This window comes from Macaca fascicularis, chromosome 19 (assembly GCF_037993035.2).
Source record: "Macaca fascicularis isolate 582-1 chromosome 19, T2T-MFA8v1.1".
Classification (NCBI taxonomy): Eukaryota; Metazoa; Chordata; class Mammalia; order Primates; family Cercopithecidae; genus Macaca; species Macaca fascicularis.
The window spans coordinates 43,558,983-43,571,766 of NC_088393.1; the positions used below are offsets into that span (position 1 = coordinate 43,558,983).

Below are 12,784 nucleotides of genomic sequence, written 5' to 3' on the forward strand. Positions count from 1 at the left end.
ATTTAATATTAATCCATGTCCACACTTCCCCCACTGTCTCCAAAATGGCTTTTTATGTTTTGTTCAAACCGGCTCCAAGTAATGCCAACATACTGAATTTAGTTGACATGTCTCTTTAAGTCTCTCTTAATCTGTTAACGGTTGCCCTTCCGCTTGTATTTTCATGCCACCTGTTAGTTGAAGAAATCAGGTAATTTGCTCTGCAGAATTTCACACATTCTGGATATGTTTGGCTTCTTCCTGTGGTGCCCTTTAAAGCCAGCCCTCCATATTTGCAGATTCAACCAACCTCAAATAGAAAATACTCAAAAAAAAAGAAGAAAAAAACAATAAAAATAAAAATACAATAAAAATAATACAAATTGCAAAATACGGTATAACAACTATTTACATAGTATTTACATTGTGTTAGGTATAAGTCATCCAAAGATTAAAGTATACAGGAGGATGTGAGTAGGTAATATGCAAATACATACAATGCCATTTTATACAAGGGACTTGAGCATCCTCAGATTTTACCATCACTGGAGGATCCCGGAACCAATTCCCCATGGATACCAAGGGATGACTATACACTGTTCATCTAGTCCCCTTGTTTTTTATTCCAGCAATAAGGCTTTGTAGATGGTGGTATTGACTTCTTATTGCACTATGTCAGGAAGTATGTGTGTTGTCTGATAGACCTATTTTTATTAAGGTTAAAATAGATCAAAGGGTTTAGAGGTGGCCAGCTTGATAAATCCACCATAAAAATCTCGCTATAAAATGTTTCACCTATTAGTTGTAGTACCCATTGAAGATCGTGTCTTCTGGACCCATTATTCCATTAAGGTCTAGAAAATGGTGATTTTTCTAATCCTATAATTCCTTCTGGATTTATTAGACTTCTTTAAAAAAGAAAAACCCATTCAATTTTTTTTTTTTTTTTTTTTTTTTTTTGAGACAGGATCTCACTCTGTCACCTAGGCTGGAGTGCAGTGGCGCGATCTCAGCTCACTGCAAACTTTGCCTCTTGGGTTCAAGCGATCCTCTCACCTCAGCCTCCCAAGTAGCTGGGACTACAGGCGTGTGCCACCACGCCTGGCTAATTTTTGTATCTTTAGTACACACAGGGTTTCACCATGTTGACCAGGTTGGTCTCAAACTCCTGGCCTCAAGTGATCCACCCACCTTGTCCTCCCAAAGTGCTGGAATTACAGGCATGAGCCCCTGCCTGTGCCAGGCCAAATCCACTTGAATCTGATGAACTTCTGGTGACCCTGAAATTTGGTTCACATGGGAAAAAGAAATGAAATGTCAATTTTTCCTCCGATTTATTGATTTCAAGAATAATGAGTTGGGCTGGGTGTGGTGGCTCATGCCTGCAACCCCAGCACCTTTGGAGGCCAAGGAGGTAGGATCACTTGAGCCCAGAAGTTCAAGACGTGCCTGGGCAACACAGTGAGACCCTTTCTCTAAAAAAAAAAAAAAAAATTAATTAGCCAGGCACAGTGGTGCACACCTGTAGTCCCAGCTACTCAGGAGGTTGAGGTGGGCCCAGGAGGAACAGGGTACAGTGAACTATGCTTGTGCCACTGCACTCCAGCCTGGGGGACAAAGTGACACTCTGTCTCAAAAAATATATATATAAATTGGTGCTCTAGCATCTTCCATAGGTGACCAAATTATGCAGCCACAATCAAGTAAACTATCAAATTACTGGTGGGATCACATCAAAAACTCAACTTGAAACAACTCCTACTGGTTGAAGATACTTACAGAATGATGTTTTCTTTCTTTTCCACAGCAGTTTTATACACACACATAAATATACACAATAATATGAAATTCCTAGGTGGTTCATTTCTTTTAAGCCACATTTTTGATAGTTTCTAATTAATTTTGAACTGTGGTCAGACAACAGGGATTGTAAGCCTTTTGCTTTTTGGAATTATGGGAAAATCATTTCCTGTTTCCCTCTAATTCTTCAACAGCTGTACTACAAATGACCTCACATTCATGAAATTCACAGGGTTTCTTTTTGGCATGAAATTTCTAATGCAGCTCAAGTGCTGAAGAACATCCTACATTCACTACAATCTAGATTTTACCTAGAATAAATTATGTTTAATAATTTCTGAGAGGTGACAGGAGGCATTTCTACATTTATTATATCTACAGATCTTCCTTGTATGTGAATTCACTAATACTAATGACAATAACAATTATAGATAATATTTACAGAATACATGCTATATGACTGTGATTCCTCCAAGTATTAACTACTTACTCCTTGCAACAATCCTATTCCACAGTGTGGCAGGCTGACTCTAAAAAGGCCCCCCAGTGGTCCTGTCTTGAGGACTTGTTCACACTCTTGTATCATCCTCTTCTCTTGAGTGTGGGCTATCCTAGTAACTTATTTCTACCAGTAGAAGGTGAGGGAATGTTACTTCCATGATTAGATAACACATGATTGTAACTTCCATCTTGCTAGCAGACTCTCCCTGCTTTTGGCTTGCATGCCTTGATGAAGCAAGCAGCTATGCTGATGAGACTATTGTGGCTAGGGAACTGCAGTCAGCGTTCAGCCAACAGCCAGCTAGAAACTGAGAATCTCAATGCAACAGGCCTCACGGAAATACATTTGGGTAACAACTGTGTTAGTATGGATGTGGATCCTTCCCCAGTTGAGCCTTCAGATGAGACCTCAGCCCTGGCTGAAATCTGTAGCCTTGCAAGAGACCCTGAAACAGAGGACCCAATTAAGTCATGCCTATACTTCTGATCCAAATTGTAAGATATAAATGTATGTTATTTTAAGCTACTACGTTTGTGGTAATTTATTACACAGCAATAAATAACTAATACATATAAGTACTATTATTACCATTTTACAAGTCAGCAAAATGAGGCACAGAAGCTTAGTATCTTGTCCAATAAATCACACTGGTAATAAAGTGGAGAAAGGGAGATAATGACAGATAAGGCTAAAGATTTTCCTACATTCATTACGTTATTCTCATAGGAATTTGCTGAAGATAAACCATGTTTAAATGGTGTTGGAAGGCTTTTAAATCAACATATTCTTTCTCTAATATAAAATTTATTATGTTTGGAATTAAGCATGGAACACATTTTCTCAAAAATGAATTTTCTGATGTTCTGTAACATCATATACATTTGAAGGCTTTCTTCTATTAAATTCCATTATGAATCTTCTGATGTTGAGTAAGGTGTGAATGCTGTCTAAAGGCCTTCTTACACTCCTTACACTTGTAGGGTTTCTCACCAGTATGAATTCTCTGGTGTTGAGTAAGAAATGAATAAAGTCTAAAAGCCTTACCACATTCCTTACATTCATAAGGTTTCTCACCAGTGTGAATACTCTGATGTTGGGTAAGTTGTGAGAGCAGTCTAAAAGGTTTTCTACATTCCTTACATTCATAAGGTTTCTCACCAGTGTGAATACTTTGATGCTGAGTAAGTTGTGAAAGCAGTCTAAAGGCCTTTCCACACTCTTCACATTCATAGGGTCTCTCACCAATATGAATGCTCTGGTGTGAAATTAGCTGTGAGTAACTACTAAAGGTCTTCCAACATTCCATACATTCATAGGGTTTCTCACGAGTATGTATTCTCTGATGGCGAACTAGTTGTTGTCTTAATCTAAAAGTCTTCCCACATTCCTTACATTCGTAGGGTTTCTCACCAGTATGAATACTCTGATGAACAGTAAGTTGTTGGCATATTCTAAAAGCCTTCCCACATTCCTTACATTCATAGGGTTTCTCACCAAAATGAATTTTCTGATGTACTCTAAGGTCTGGACCACATACGAAGGCTTTCCCACATTCCTTACATTCATAGAGCTTTTCAGCAGTATGAAGTCTCTGATGGCGTGTAAGGTGTGTACACTGTCTAAAGGTCTTTCCACAGTCCTTACATTCGTAGGGTTTCTCACCAGTGTGAATTCTCTGATGTCGAGCCAGTTGCTGATGTACTCTAAAGGCCTTTCCACATTCCTTACATTCATAGGGCTTTTCACCCGTATGAAGTCTCTGATGTTGAGTAAGTTCTTGGAGCACTGTAAAGGCCTTCCCACACTCCTTACATTCATAGGGTTTCTCACCAGTGTGAAGTTTGTGATGTCGAATAAGATGTGCACGCTGTCTAAAGGCCTGCCCACATTCTTTACACTTATAAGGTTTCTCACCAGTATGAATTCTCAGGTGTTGACTAAGTGTTGAGCGACGAATAAAGGTCTTCCTACACTCCTTACACTCATACACCTTTTCTCCATTATGAACGATCTGATACTCCGTAAGAAAATTGTGCCTTTTGTAAGTGGTCATTTTTTCAGAGGTAATTTTCACTTGCCCAAAATATTCCTCTTGTTGTTGCTTTTCCCCCTCAATCTTGCTTTTGCATTCCCAATCATTCCTAAAAACAGAACCCTGAAGGCTATAGCTTTTAATTCTTTCCATTATATCCCATTGAAATGAATATATTTCATAAATGTCCTTTTCTGGAGATAAAGTATTGGTCCTATATCTGGATTCCAAATCTGAAAGAAAACAAGAAAGCAAATACATACTGTTTTCCTGTTCCAGAAAGGAAAAAACAAAGAACAAACAAACAAAAAAACTTCTGTAAAGAAATAAAAGGCACTAAAATAATGCCTGTTACAAGCTGAATGGATGAGACAGATCTCAAACATACACATTTCTGCCACAATCTTACATATGTGTACCTAAAAAACTTTATCTTCTACAAAAGCATACACTAAAAAATTACTGCGTTCAGAGGAAAAATAGGCCCGGAGCAGGAACACTTAATTCTATGCATCTTTTTTTTTTTTTTTTTGAGATGGAGTCTTGCTCTGTCACCTAGGCTGGAGTGCAGTGGCACAATCTGTGCACTACAACCTCGGACTCCCAGCTTCAAGCAATTATCCTGCCTCAGCCTTCCTAGTAGCTGGGATTACAGGCACACACCACCAAGCCAGGCTAATTTTTCTGTGTGTATTTTTAGTAGAGATGGGGTTTCACCATGTTGGCTAGGCTGGTCTCGAACTACTGATCTCAGGTGATTCGCCCGCCTCAGCCTTCCAAAGTACTGGGATTACAGGTGTGAGCCACCATGCCCAGCCAATTCTATGCATCTTTAATCAGTAGAACACTAATAAATAAACTAGTTGACATCTAAAGGGATAAACCAAAAGGCAGCTCAGCATGGCTAAAATCCACTTCATGTGTATTAAAATGCACAAAAATAAAGAAGCAATGCTAGACTTCAGGTCCTGAGACACTGCACATGAAAATAAAGCTCAGAGCCAATGAGGACGTCGTTAAGGTGGGAGTAAGGTAAACTGAAGCCTGTCTTTAGATAAGAGGCCATGCAAGGTTGATGGTACATTCCTCTGGGGAGGGAGTCCTGGGTGCAGACATTTATTATTAATTTTCTTAAAACAGAGGTGAAAGGGCTCCTGATAATAAAGCATCATATGGAGGGCCTTTGTCTTTCCTACTGAACATTACAAATATACCTCTACTAAGCTAGCTCCACTGGACTAAGACAATTACTCATGAGCCAATCATCTTCTACATTATACACAATTCTTTTGTCACTATTCTGCTAATGTGTACCATGGGACAGATTGCAGTCTCATCATTTTGAAAAAGGGCAAGGGAAACATAGCAAATAGAGTCCAGGAGTGCAGGCAGGGCTGGTGATTAGGAAAGCAAGTCAAATCAGTGAAGGCCTGATTTAAGTGTGGAGAAGGATCACCTAGAGATTTGTTGAAACTATGCAGATGTGTTTTTAACTGACTGAAACCATCTTAGGACAAAGTCCTGGGCAAGTAATTGTTTTGTTCTTGTTTACATTCTCCAAGACATTATTGGGATGCTGATCAATATTTGAGTCTTTCTATTTAAATGTTTTCAATGCTATCTCTTTGCTATTAGAATAAAATATAAATACCTGAGCATAAATAATAAAGCTGCTGCTTGTCAACAAATCTCTTCTCCCATTTATTCTCTCTGTCCATAGCATACTGGGCCTCTTTCAACGCACAAAATGCCCCACAACTGTTCCAAATAAATAGGACTCTTCACAGGCTGCTCCTTCTTTGAGGAATCCTCTGACACTGCATGGTTGGCTGGTTTTCATTCTCAGCCTCAAATCAAAATCACTTCTTCACAAAGGCTAGTCCTGCTGGCCCTATTTAAGTCTATGCACTTTACGCTTGTCTTAGTCCATTTTCTGTTGCTTATAACGAAGTATCTGAAAATGGGTAATTTATAAAGAAAAGGAATGTATTATTATTATTTCTACTCTACTCTGACAGATTAAGGAGTTTATTTCTTAACAATTATGGGGGCTGAGAACTCCAAAGTTGAGGGACTGCATCTGGTGAGGGCCTTCTTGCTGGTGAGGACCCGGAAGAGTCCCAACGCGGCGCACAGACCATCAGTGGGTAATGGGGGCTGAGTGTGCTAGCTCAGGTGTCTCTTTCGCTTCTTACGAAGCCATGTGTCCCACTGCCATAATAACTCATTAATCCATTAAGCCATGAAAGCCCTTGTAACCCATTCACCCCTTATAGGTCCCACCCATGGGGATTAAGTTTCAACATGAGTTTTGGAGGAGACAAACATTCAAACCATAGCAACACTCTTAGCAAACTCTCTTTTCTTTTCTTGTTTTTTTTGAGATGGAGTTTCTCTCTTGTTGCCCAGGCTGGAGTGCGATGGCACAATCTCAGCTCACTGCAACCTCTGCCTCCCAGGTTCAAGTAATTCTCCTGCCTCAACCTCCCCAGTAGCTGGGATTACAGGCACCCACCACCAGGCTCGGCTAATTTTTCTGTATTTTTAGTAGAGACAGGGTTTCACCATGTTGGCCAGACTGGTCTTGAACTCCTGACCTCAGATGATCTGCCCGCCTCGGCCTCCCAAAGTGCTGGGATTACAGTGTGAGACACTGTACCCGGCCATGCACATTCTTTTTCATATTTATAACTCTTTCTCCGATTTTTGAATATGTTTATTAATTTTCTCATATTATTCTGTTAGCTTAGTCTGTTAAGTGTTATCCTTGAGTTACCCCTGGGGCAGAAACAATCTCTATTATCGCCATTAATTAACAAATCCCAAATACATATTACCAGTTTAATTCTCATAATTATATAGTCATTAATTAATATGTTTATCTGCCTCTAATCTTAATACCAGAGGTCCCCAACCCCTGGGCCACAGACCAGTCCATGGTCTGTTGGGAACCGGGCTGCACAGCAGAAGGTGAACAGCCAGTGAGTGAGCATGACCGCCTGAGCTCCACCTCCTGTCAGATCAGCAGTGACTTTAGATTCTCATAGGAGCGTGAACCTTATTGTGAACTGTGTATGCGAGGGATCTAGGTTGCACACTCCGTATGAGAATCTAATGCCTGATTATCTGAGGTGGAACAGTTTCATCCCAAAACCATCTACCATTTTCCCCCGCCCCAGTCCATGGAAACATTGTCTTCCATAAAACCGGTCCCTGGTGTCAAAAAGGTAGGGACTGCTGCTTTATACCATATTATAATGATTTACTTATCTCTGCTAGAATTTATATTATTACTTATCAATTCTACACTTACTCAAACTTCTGTTGACTAGGTGCAGTGGCTCACACCTATAATCTCAACACTTTGGGAGGCCGAGGGGGGCAGATCACCTCAGGTCGGGAGTTCGAGACCAGCCTGACCAACTTGGAGAAACCCCATCTCTACTAAAAATACAAAATTAGCCGAGCGTGGTGGCAAATGCCTGTAATCTCAGCTACTCGGGAGGCTGAGGCAGGAGAATCGCTTGAACCCGGGAGGTGGAGGTTGGGGTGAGCCAAGATCGTGCCATTGCACTCCAGCCTGGGCAATAAGAGTGAAACTCCATCTCAAACAAAACAAAACAAAACAAAACTTTTGTTCCTTCACATCCTTCCCTTGTGTGGTGCTATCCATTCCCATGTAGCCAACGCAAGTTAAGGTATTTTTTTTTTTCAATCATGCTAACATTGAAAGGCTTATGAAATCCTGAGCAAAAAGTCATGGCAAATATCAAGTACAGCAGAATGACTATCAAAAATGGAAGGGCGTCTGGGGTCACCTGAATGCACGAGAGTAAAAATAAAGGCTATGTTGGATGTGGGCTCGAAGATCATGATCCAGATGGGGTACTTTCATTAAGAAAATCTAAAATGCTGAATGAAGTAAGCAAAGACATGGGTTGAGACAGTATAGGAGAGGAGGAGAATTTTTTTTCTGTGACTACAGTATAAATGTGTAAAACTGGTGAAATGACCCAAGTAACAGTTTGTGATCACTGTGAAACAAAGTAGGAAAAAACAGAATGATGAAACCAAAAGACATCTTCACTTCAGATTTTAAAACTCTTTCCTAAATATAGAACAGTAATACTGAAAAATACTACATTATAAAGAACCTATGAAAATAGCTACGGATCTTAGAAGAACATTCATAGATACATTTAAATTCTTAGAGCAATAGAAATGAAGGAAAATATGAGTACCCCACTCAAAAGTTAGACAAAGAACAACAAAGTATACTGAGGAACAAAGAATGAAGAAATAGATTAAAATGAAAGCAGAATTTCATTGATTAGATAACAGAAATGAAAGTCACATATAAAAAAATCCAGGTTGGCCAGGCATGATGACTTATGCCTGTAAACCCAGCACTTTGGGAGGCTGACGCCGGAGGATTGCTTGAGCGCAGGAGTTCAAGACCAGTCTGGGCAACATGGTAAAACCCTATCTCTACAAAAAATTAGTCAGGCATGGTGGTGCTTGCTTATAGTCCCAGCTACTCGGAAGGCTCAGAGAAAGAGGATCATCTGAGCCCGGCAGGCAGACATTGCAATGAGCCATGATTATGCCACTGCACTCCAGCCTGGGTGACAGAGCGACAACCTGTCTCAAAACAAATAAACAAAAAACCCAAGTTGTTTGGAAAACAAAAACAAAAACAATCAGTGGAACACAACCATTAGCTAAGATAACAAGAGAAAAAGGAAAGCATTCAAACAAAATAAAAAATGGTCACTAGCTATTCAGTGACAACTCACCATAGAGCTCTTTTTTTTTTTTTTTTTTTTTTTTTAAGACAGAGTCTCACTCTGTCACTAGGCTGGAGTGCAGTGGCACAGTCTCGGCTCACTGTGACCTCTGCCTCCCAGGTTCAAGCGATCCTCCTGCCTCAGCCTCCCGAGTAGGTGGGACTATAGGCGCGGGCTACCATGCCCAGCTAATTTTTTGTATTTTTAGTAGAAACGGGGTTTCACTATGTTGGCCAGGATGGTCTTGATCTCTTGACCTCGTGATCCACCTGCCTCAGCCTCCCAAAGTGCTGGGATTACAGGCGTGAGCCACTGCGCCCAGTCACTCTCACATTTTTTGTACATCTTGTTGGCAGAAGCACTACCTACCTTTGTTCTGGGATATCTTTTCAAGAATGTTTCTATACTATAACAAACGGCCTTGCAAGGTAGAGATAATGTCTCTCTCTGGATCAATAGGCAGGTTTGCTTGCTTGTTCAGGATAATAAAGGTAATGTCTCCTTCCAAGCTAAGGCTACGTACACTTATTGCCCATGATGAATGATTTGGGTTCTCTAAGCTCAGTGTTCCTTTTCTATAAGGCAGCTCACTGCATGCTCAGGAACTATCTAGACCCATCCATACCAGCCTCATGGGACTTGCAAGCAAGGAGGAACTGCTGGCTGTGCTGACAACAATCAAATCCTTTGTCTTTGACTGAGAGTGTGTGTTTCCTGCCAACATCCATGACACTATGGCAAGCTAACTTGTCAGCTTGCAAGTAGGGTGAAGTTGTAGAAATAATATAGTTCTGGACACTAGTAAATAACAAAACAGAATATTTTGAAAATTGTCATGGACTACTATGACAACCAAGGCTGATTACTAACAAAGTACAGAAAAAGTAATCAAGGCTGGGCACAATGGCTCACGCCTGTAATCCCAACACTTTGGAAGGCCGAGGCGGGTAGACTGCTTGAGGTCAGGAGTTCGAGACCAGCCTGGCCAACATGGTGAAACCCTGTCTCTACTAAAAGTACAAAAATTAGCCAGGTGTGATAGCAGGTGCCTATAGTCCCAGTTACTCGGGAGGCTGGGGCAGGAAATCACTTGAAACTGGGAGGCAGAGGTTGCAGTGAGCCGAGATTGTGCTACTGCACTCCAGCCTGGGCAACAGAGCAAGGCTCCATCTCAAAAAAAAAAAAAAAAAAAAAAAAGAAAAGAAAGAAAAAGAAAAAGTAACGAAAGACTCACTCCAAAAATTATTTTGAAGATTATCAAAATTTGAGAAAGCACTCAATTATATTTAAAGTGGCCCAGAACATTTTATAAAACCTAAAACTCCAAGTTATCTTTGAGTATAAAAATGAAATCAGGCTGTGTGCAGTGGCTCACGCCTGTCATCCCAGCACTTTGGGAAGCTGAGGTGGGCAGATCGCCTGAGGTCGGGAGTTTGAGGCCAGCCTGGCCAACATGGTGAAACTCTGTCATACTAAAAATACAAAAATTAGCTGAGTGTGGTGGCACGCGCCTGTAACCCCAGCTACTCAGGAGGCTGAGGCAGGAGAATCATTTGAACCCGGGAGGTGGAAGTTGAGGTGAGCCAATATTGTGCCACTGCACTCCAGACTGGACAACAGAGTGATTAAAAAAAAAAAAAAAAAAAAGTCTTCTTTCTCTTTGCCCACACATATTCCCTTGGAAAAGTCAATTTCTAATGGCTTTCTTTGGTCACCAGACAGTCACCTAGAACAGGCAAAGCCTATAGAACAGAAATATAAGTAGTTGGGTGCCATGCAATAATACCACAGGGATTTGAATTAAGGATCGACATATCATTTTAAATGAAATTGTGTAACTGGCTTTTAAGTACATTTTTAAAGGACTGGGTAGGTACTTGAGTCGATACTTCTGTTTGACGTGTTCAAGCCACAAATACACAAATATACAGCTGTCACTGATAAACCTGGGAAGCTGACCCCTTTAGTCTAGGTTGGCCTTCATGAGATCAGAATGCCCAGCTCCTATTTATCAGGGTAACACCAGCTGACTCCCTGATATGTAGGTTCTGGAGGATGTCTTATCAGGACAGTCAGGGAGGTTAGGATTTTTTGTTTGTTTGTTTATTTGTTTGTTTGGACATGAAGTCTCACTCTGTCGCCCAGGCTGGAGTGCAGTGGTGCAATCTCGGCTCACTGCAACCTCCGCCTCCTGGGTTCAAGTGATTCTCCTGCGTCAGCCTCCCAAGTAGCTGGGATTACAAGCATGTGCCACCACGCCCATCCAACTTTGTATTTTTAGTAGAGACAGGGTTTCATCATGTTAGCCAGGCTGGTCTTGAACTCCAGAGTCAGGATTTGACCTGTGCTGCAACCTTCTGGGACCTCCTGTAGGAAGTGCTGTACCTGCTTTGGAAGAAGCAGCTCTCATAGGAAATAACAGCAACTGGTTCCTCCCCAGGATATCCCAGAAACAAGAGGTGGAACTTAAGCTGGCTTGTATTTTTTTTAATCAATGCTCTGACTCTGTATCTCAGTGGAAAATTCTATTCAACAAGAAGAGGGTCGGGCATGGTGGCTCACACCTGTAATCCCAGCACTTTGGGAGGCCGAGGTGGGTGGATCACCTGAGGTCAGGAGTTCAACACCAGCCCGGCCAACATGGTGAAACCCCATCTCTACTAAAAATACAAAAAATTAGCCAGATGTGGTGCCACGTGCCTGTAGTTCCAGCTACTTGGGAGGCTGAGGCAGGAGAATCACTTGAACCCAGGAGGCAGTGGCTGCAGCGAGCCGAGATTACGCCATTGCATTCCAGCCTGGGCTATAAGAGGGGAACTCTATTCCAAAAAAAAAAGAGGAAGAACATAATTTATTCTCCTCTAGAACTAAAAAAGGTTGTATTTTATCAGAATAATATACCAGTTTAATTAACTTCTTTAATGCTCTTTGAAAATGTGAATTTACAGACTAGGCACTGTGGCTCATGCCTGTAATCCCAGCACTTTGGGAGGCCGAGGCGGGTAGATCACCTGAGCTCAGGAGTTTCAGACCAGCCTGAGCAACATGGCAAAACCCCATCTCTACTAAACATTAGCCAGGCGTGGTGGTGTGCACCTGTAATCCCAGCTACTCGGAAGGTTGAGGCAGGAGGATCACTTGAACCTCAGGAGGCAGAGGTTGCAGTGAGCCAAGATGACATGACTGCACTCCAATCTGGGTGGCAGAGCAAGACTCTGTCTCAAAAAAAAAAAAAAGAAAAAGAAAAAGAAAAAAAATATATATATTTTATAAATACAAATGTTGAAATGAAAATTAAAAATCTAACAGGTAGCTTTAACAACAGGTTAGACTTAGCACACGAGAAGACTAGTGAATACAGGCGTGGATTTGAAGAAGATACCAAGGTTGAAAGGAATAAAAAAGAACAACAGATAGGCTGGGCGCAGTGGCTCAGGCCTGTAATCCCAGCACTTTAGGAGGCCAAGGTGGGCAGATTGCTTTGAACTCAAACTCCACAAGCTTGAGACCAGCATGGCCAACATGGTGAAACCCTGCCTCTACTAAAAATACAAAAAAAAAAATACAAAAAAAAAAAAAGTAGCTGGGTTTGGTGGTGCTTGAGCCGGGGAAGTGGAGGCTGCAGTGAGCTGAGATTGTGCCACTGTACCCCAGCCTGGACAACAGAGTCACACCCCGTCTCAA

At 41.3% G+C, this 12,784-nt stretch overlaps 1 protein-coding gene across 5 annotated transcripts in view; it reads right to left on the reverse strand.

Moving 5' to 3' along the window:
- Positions 1 to 2,806: 2,806 nt before the first annotated feature.
- Positions 2,807 to 12,784, reverse strand: part of ZFP14 (ZFP14 zinc finger protein) — a 39,166-nt gene continuing 29,188 nt past the window's right edge. For 4 of the 5 annotated variants that reach the window (XM_005588958.5, XM_005588956.5, XM_015441758.4 and 1 more), the window contains exon 5: positions 2,807 to 4,546. In XM_005588958.5, the coding sequence (XP_005589015.1) occupies positions 3,180 to 4,546 (1,367 nt within the window). In that variant the 3' untranslated portion in view covers positions 2,807 to 3,179. Of the gene's footprint in view, positions 4,547 to 5,964; positions 6,171 to 12,784 lie in introns of those variants that run through there. The other variant, XM_005588959.5, reaches the window with a different exon arrangement.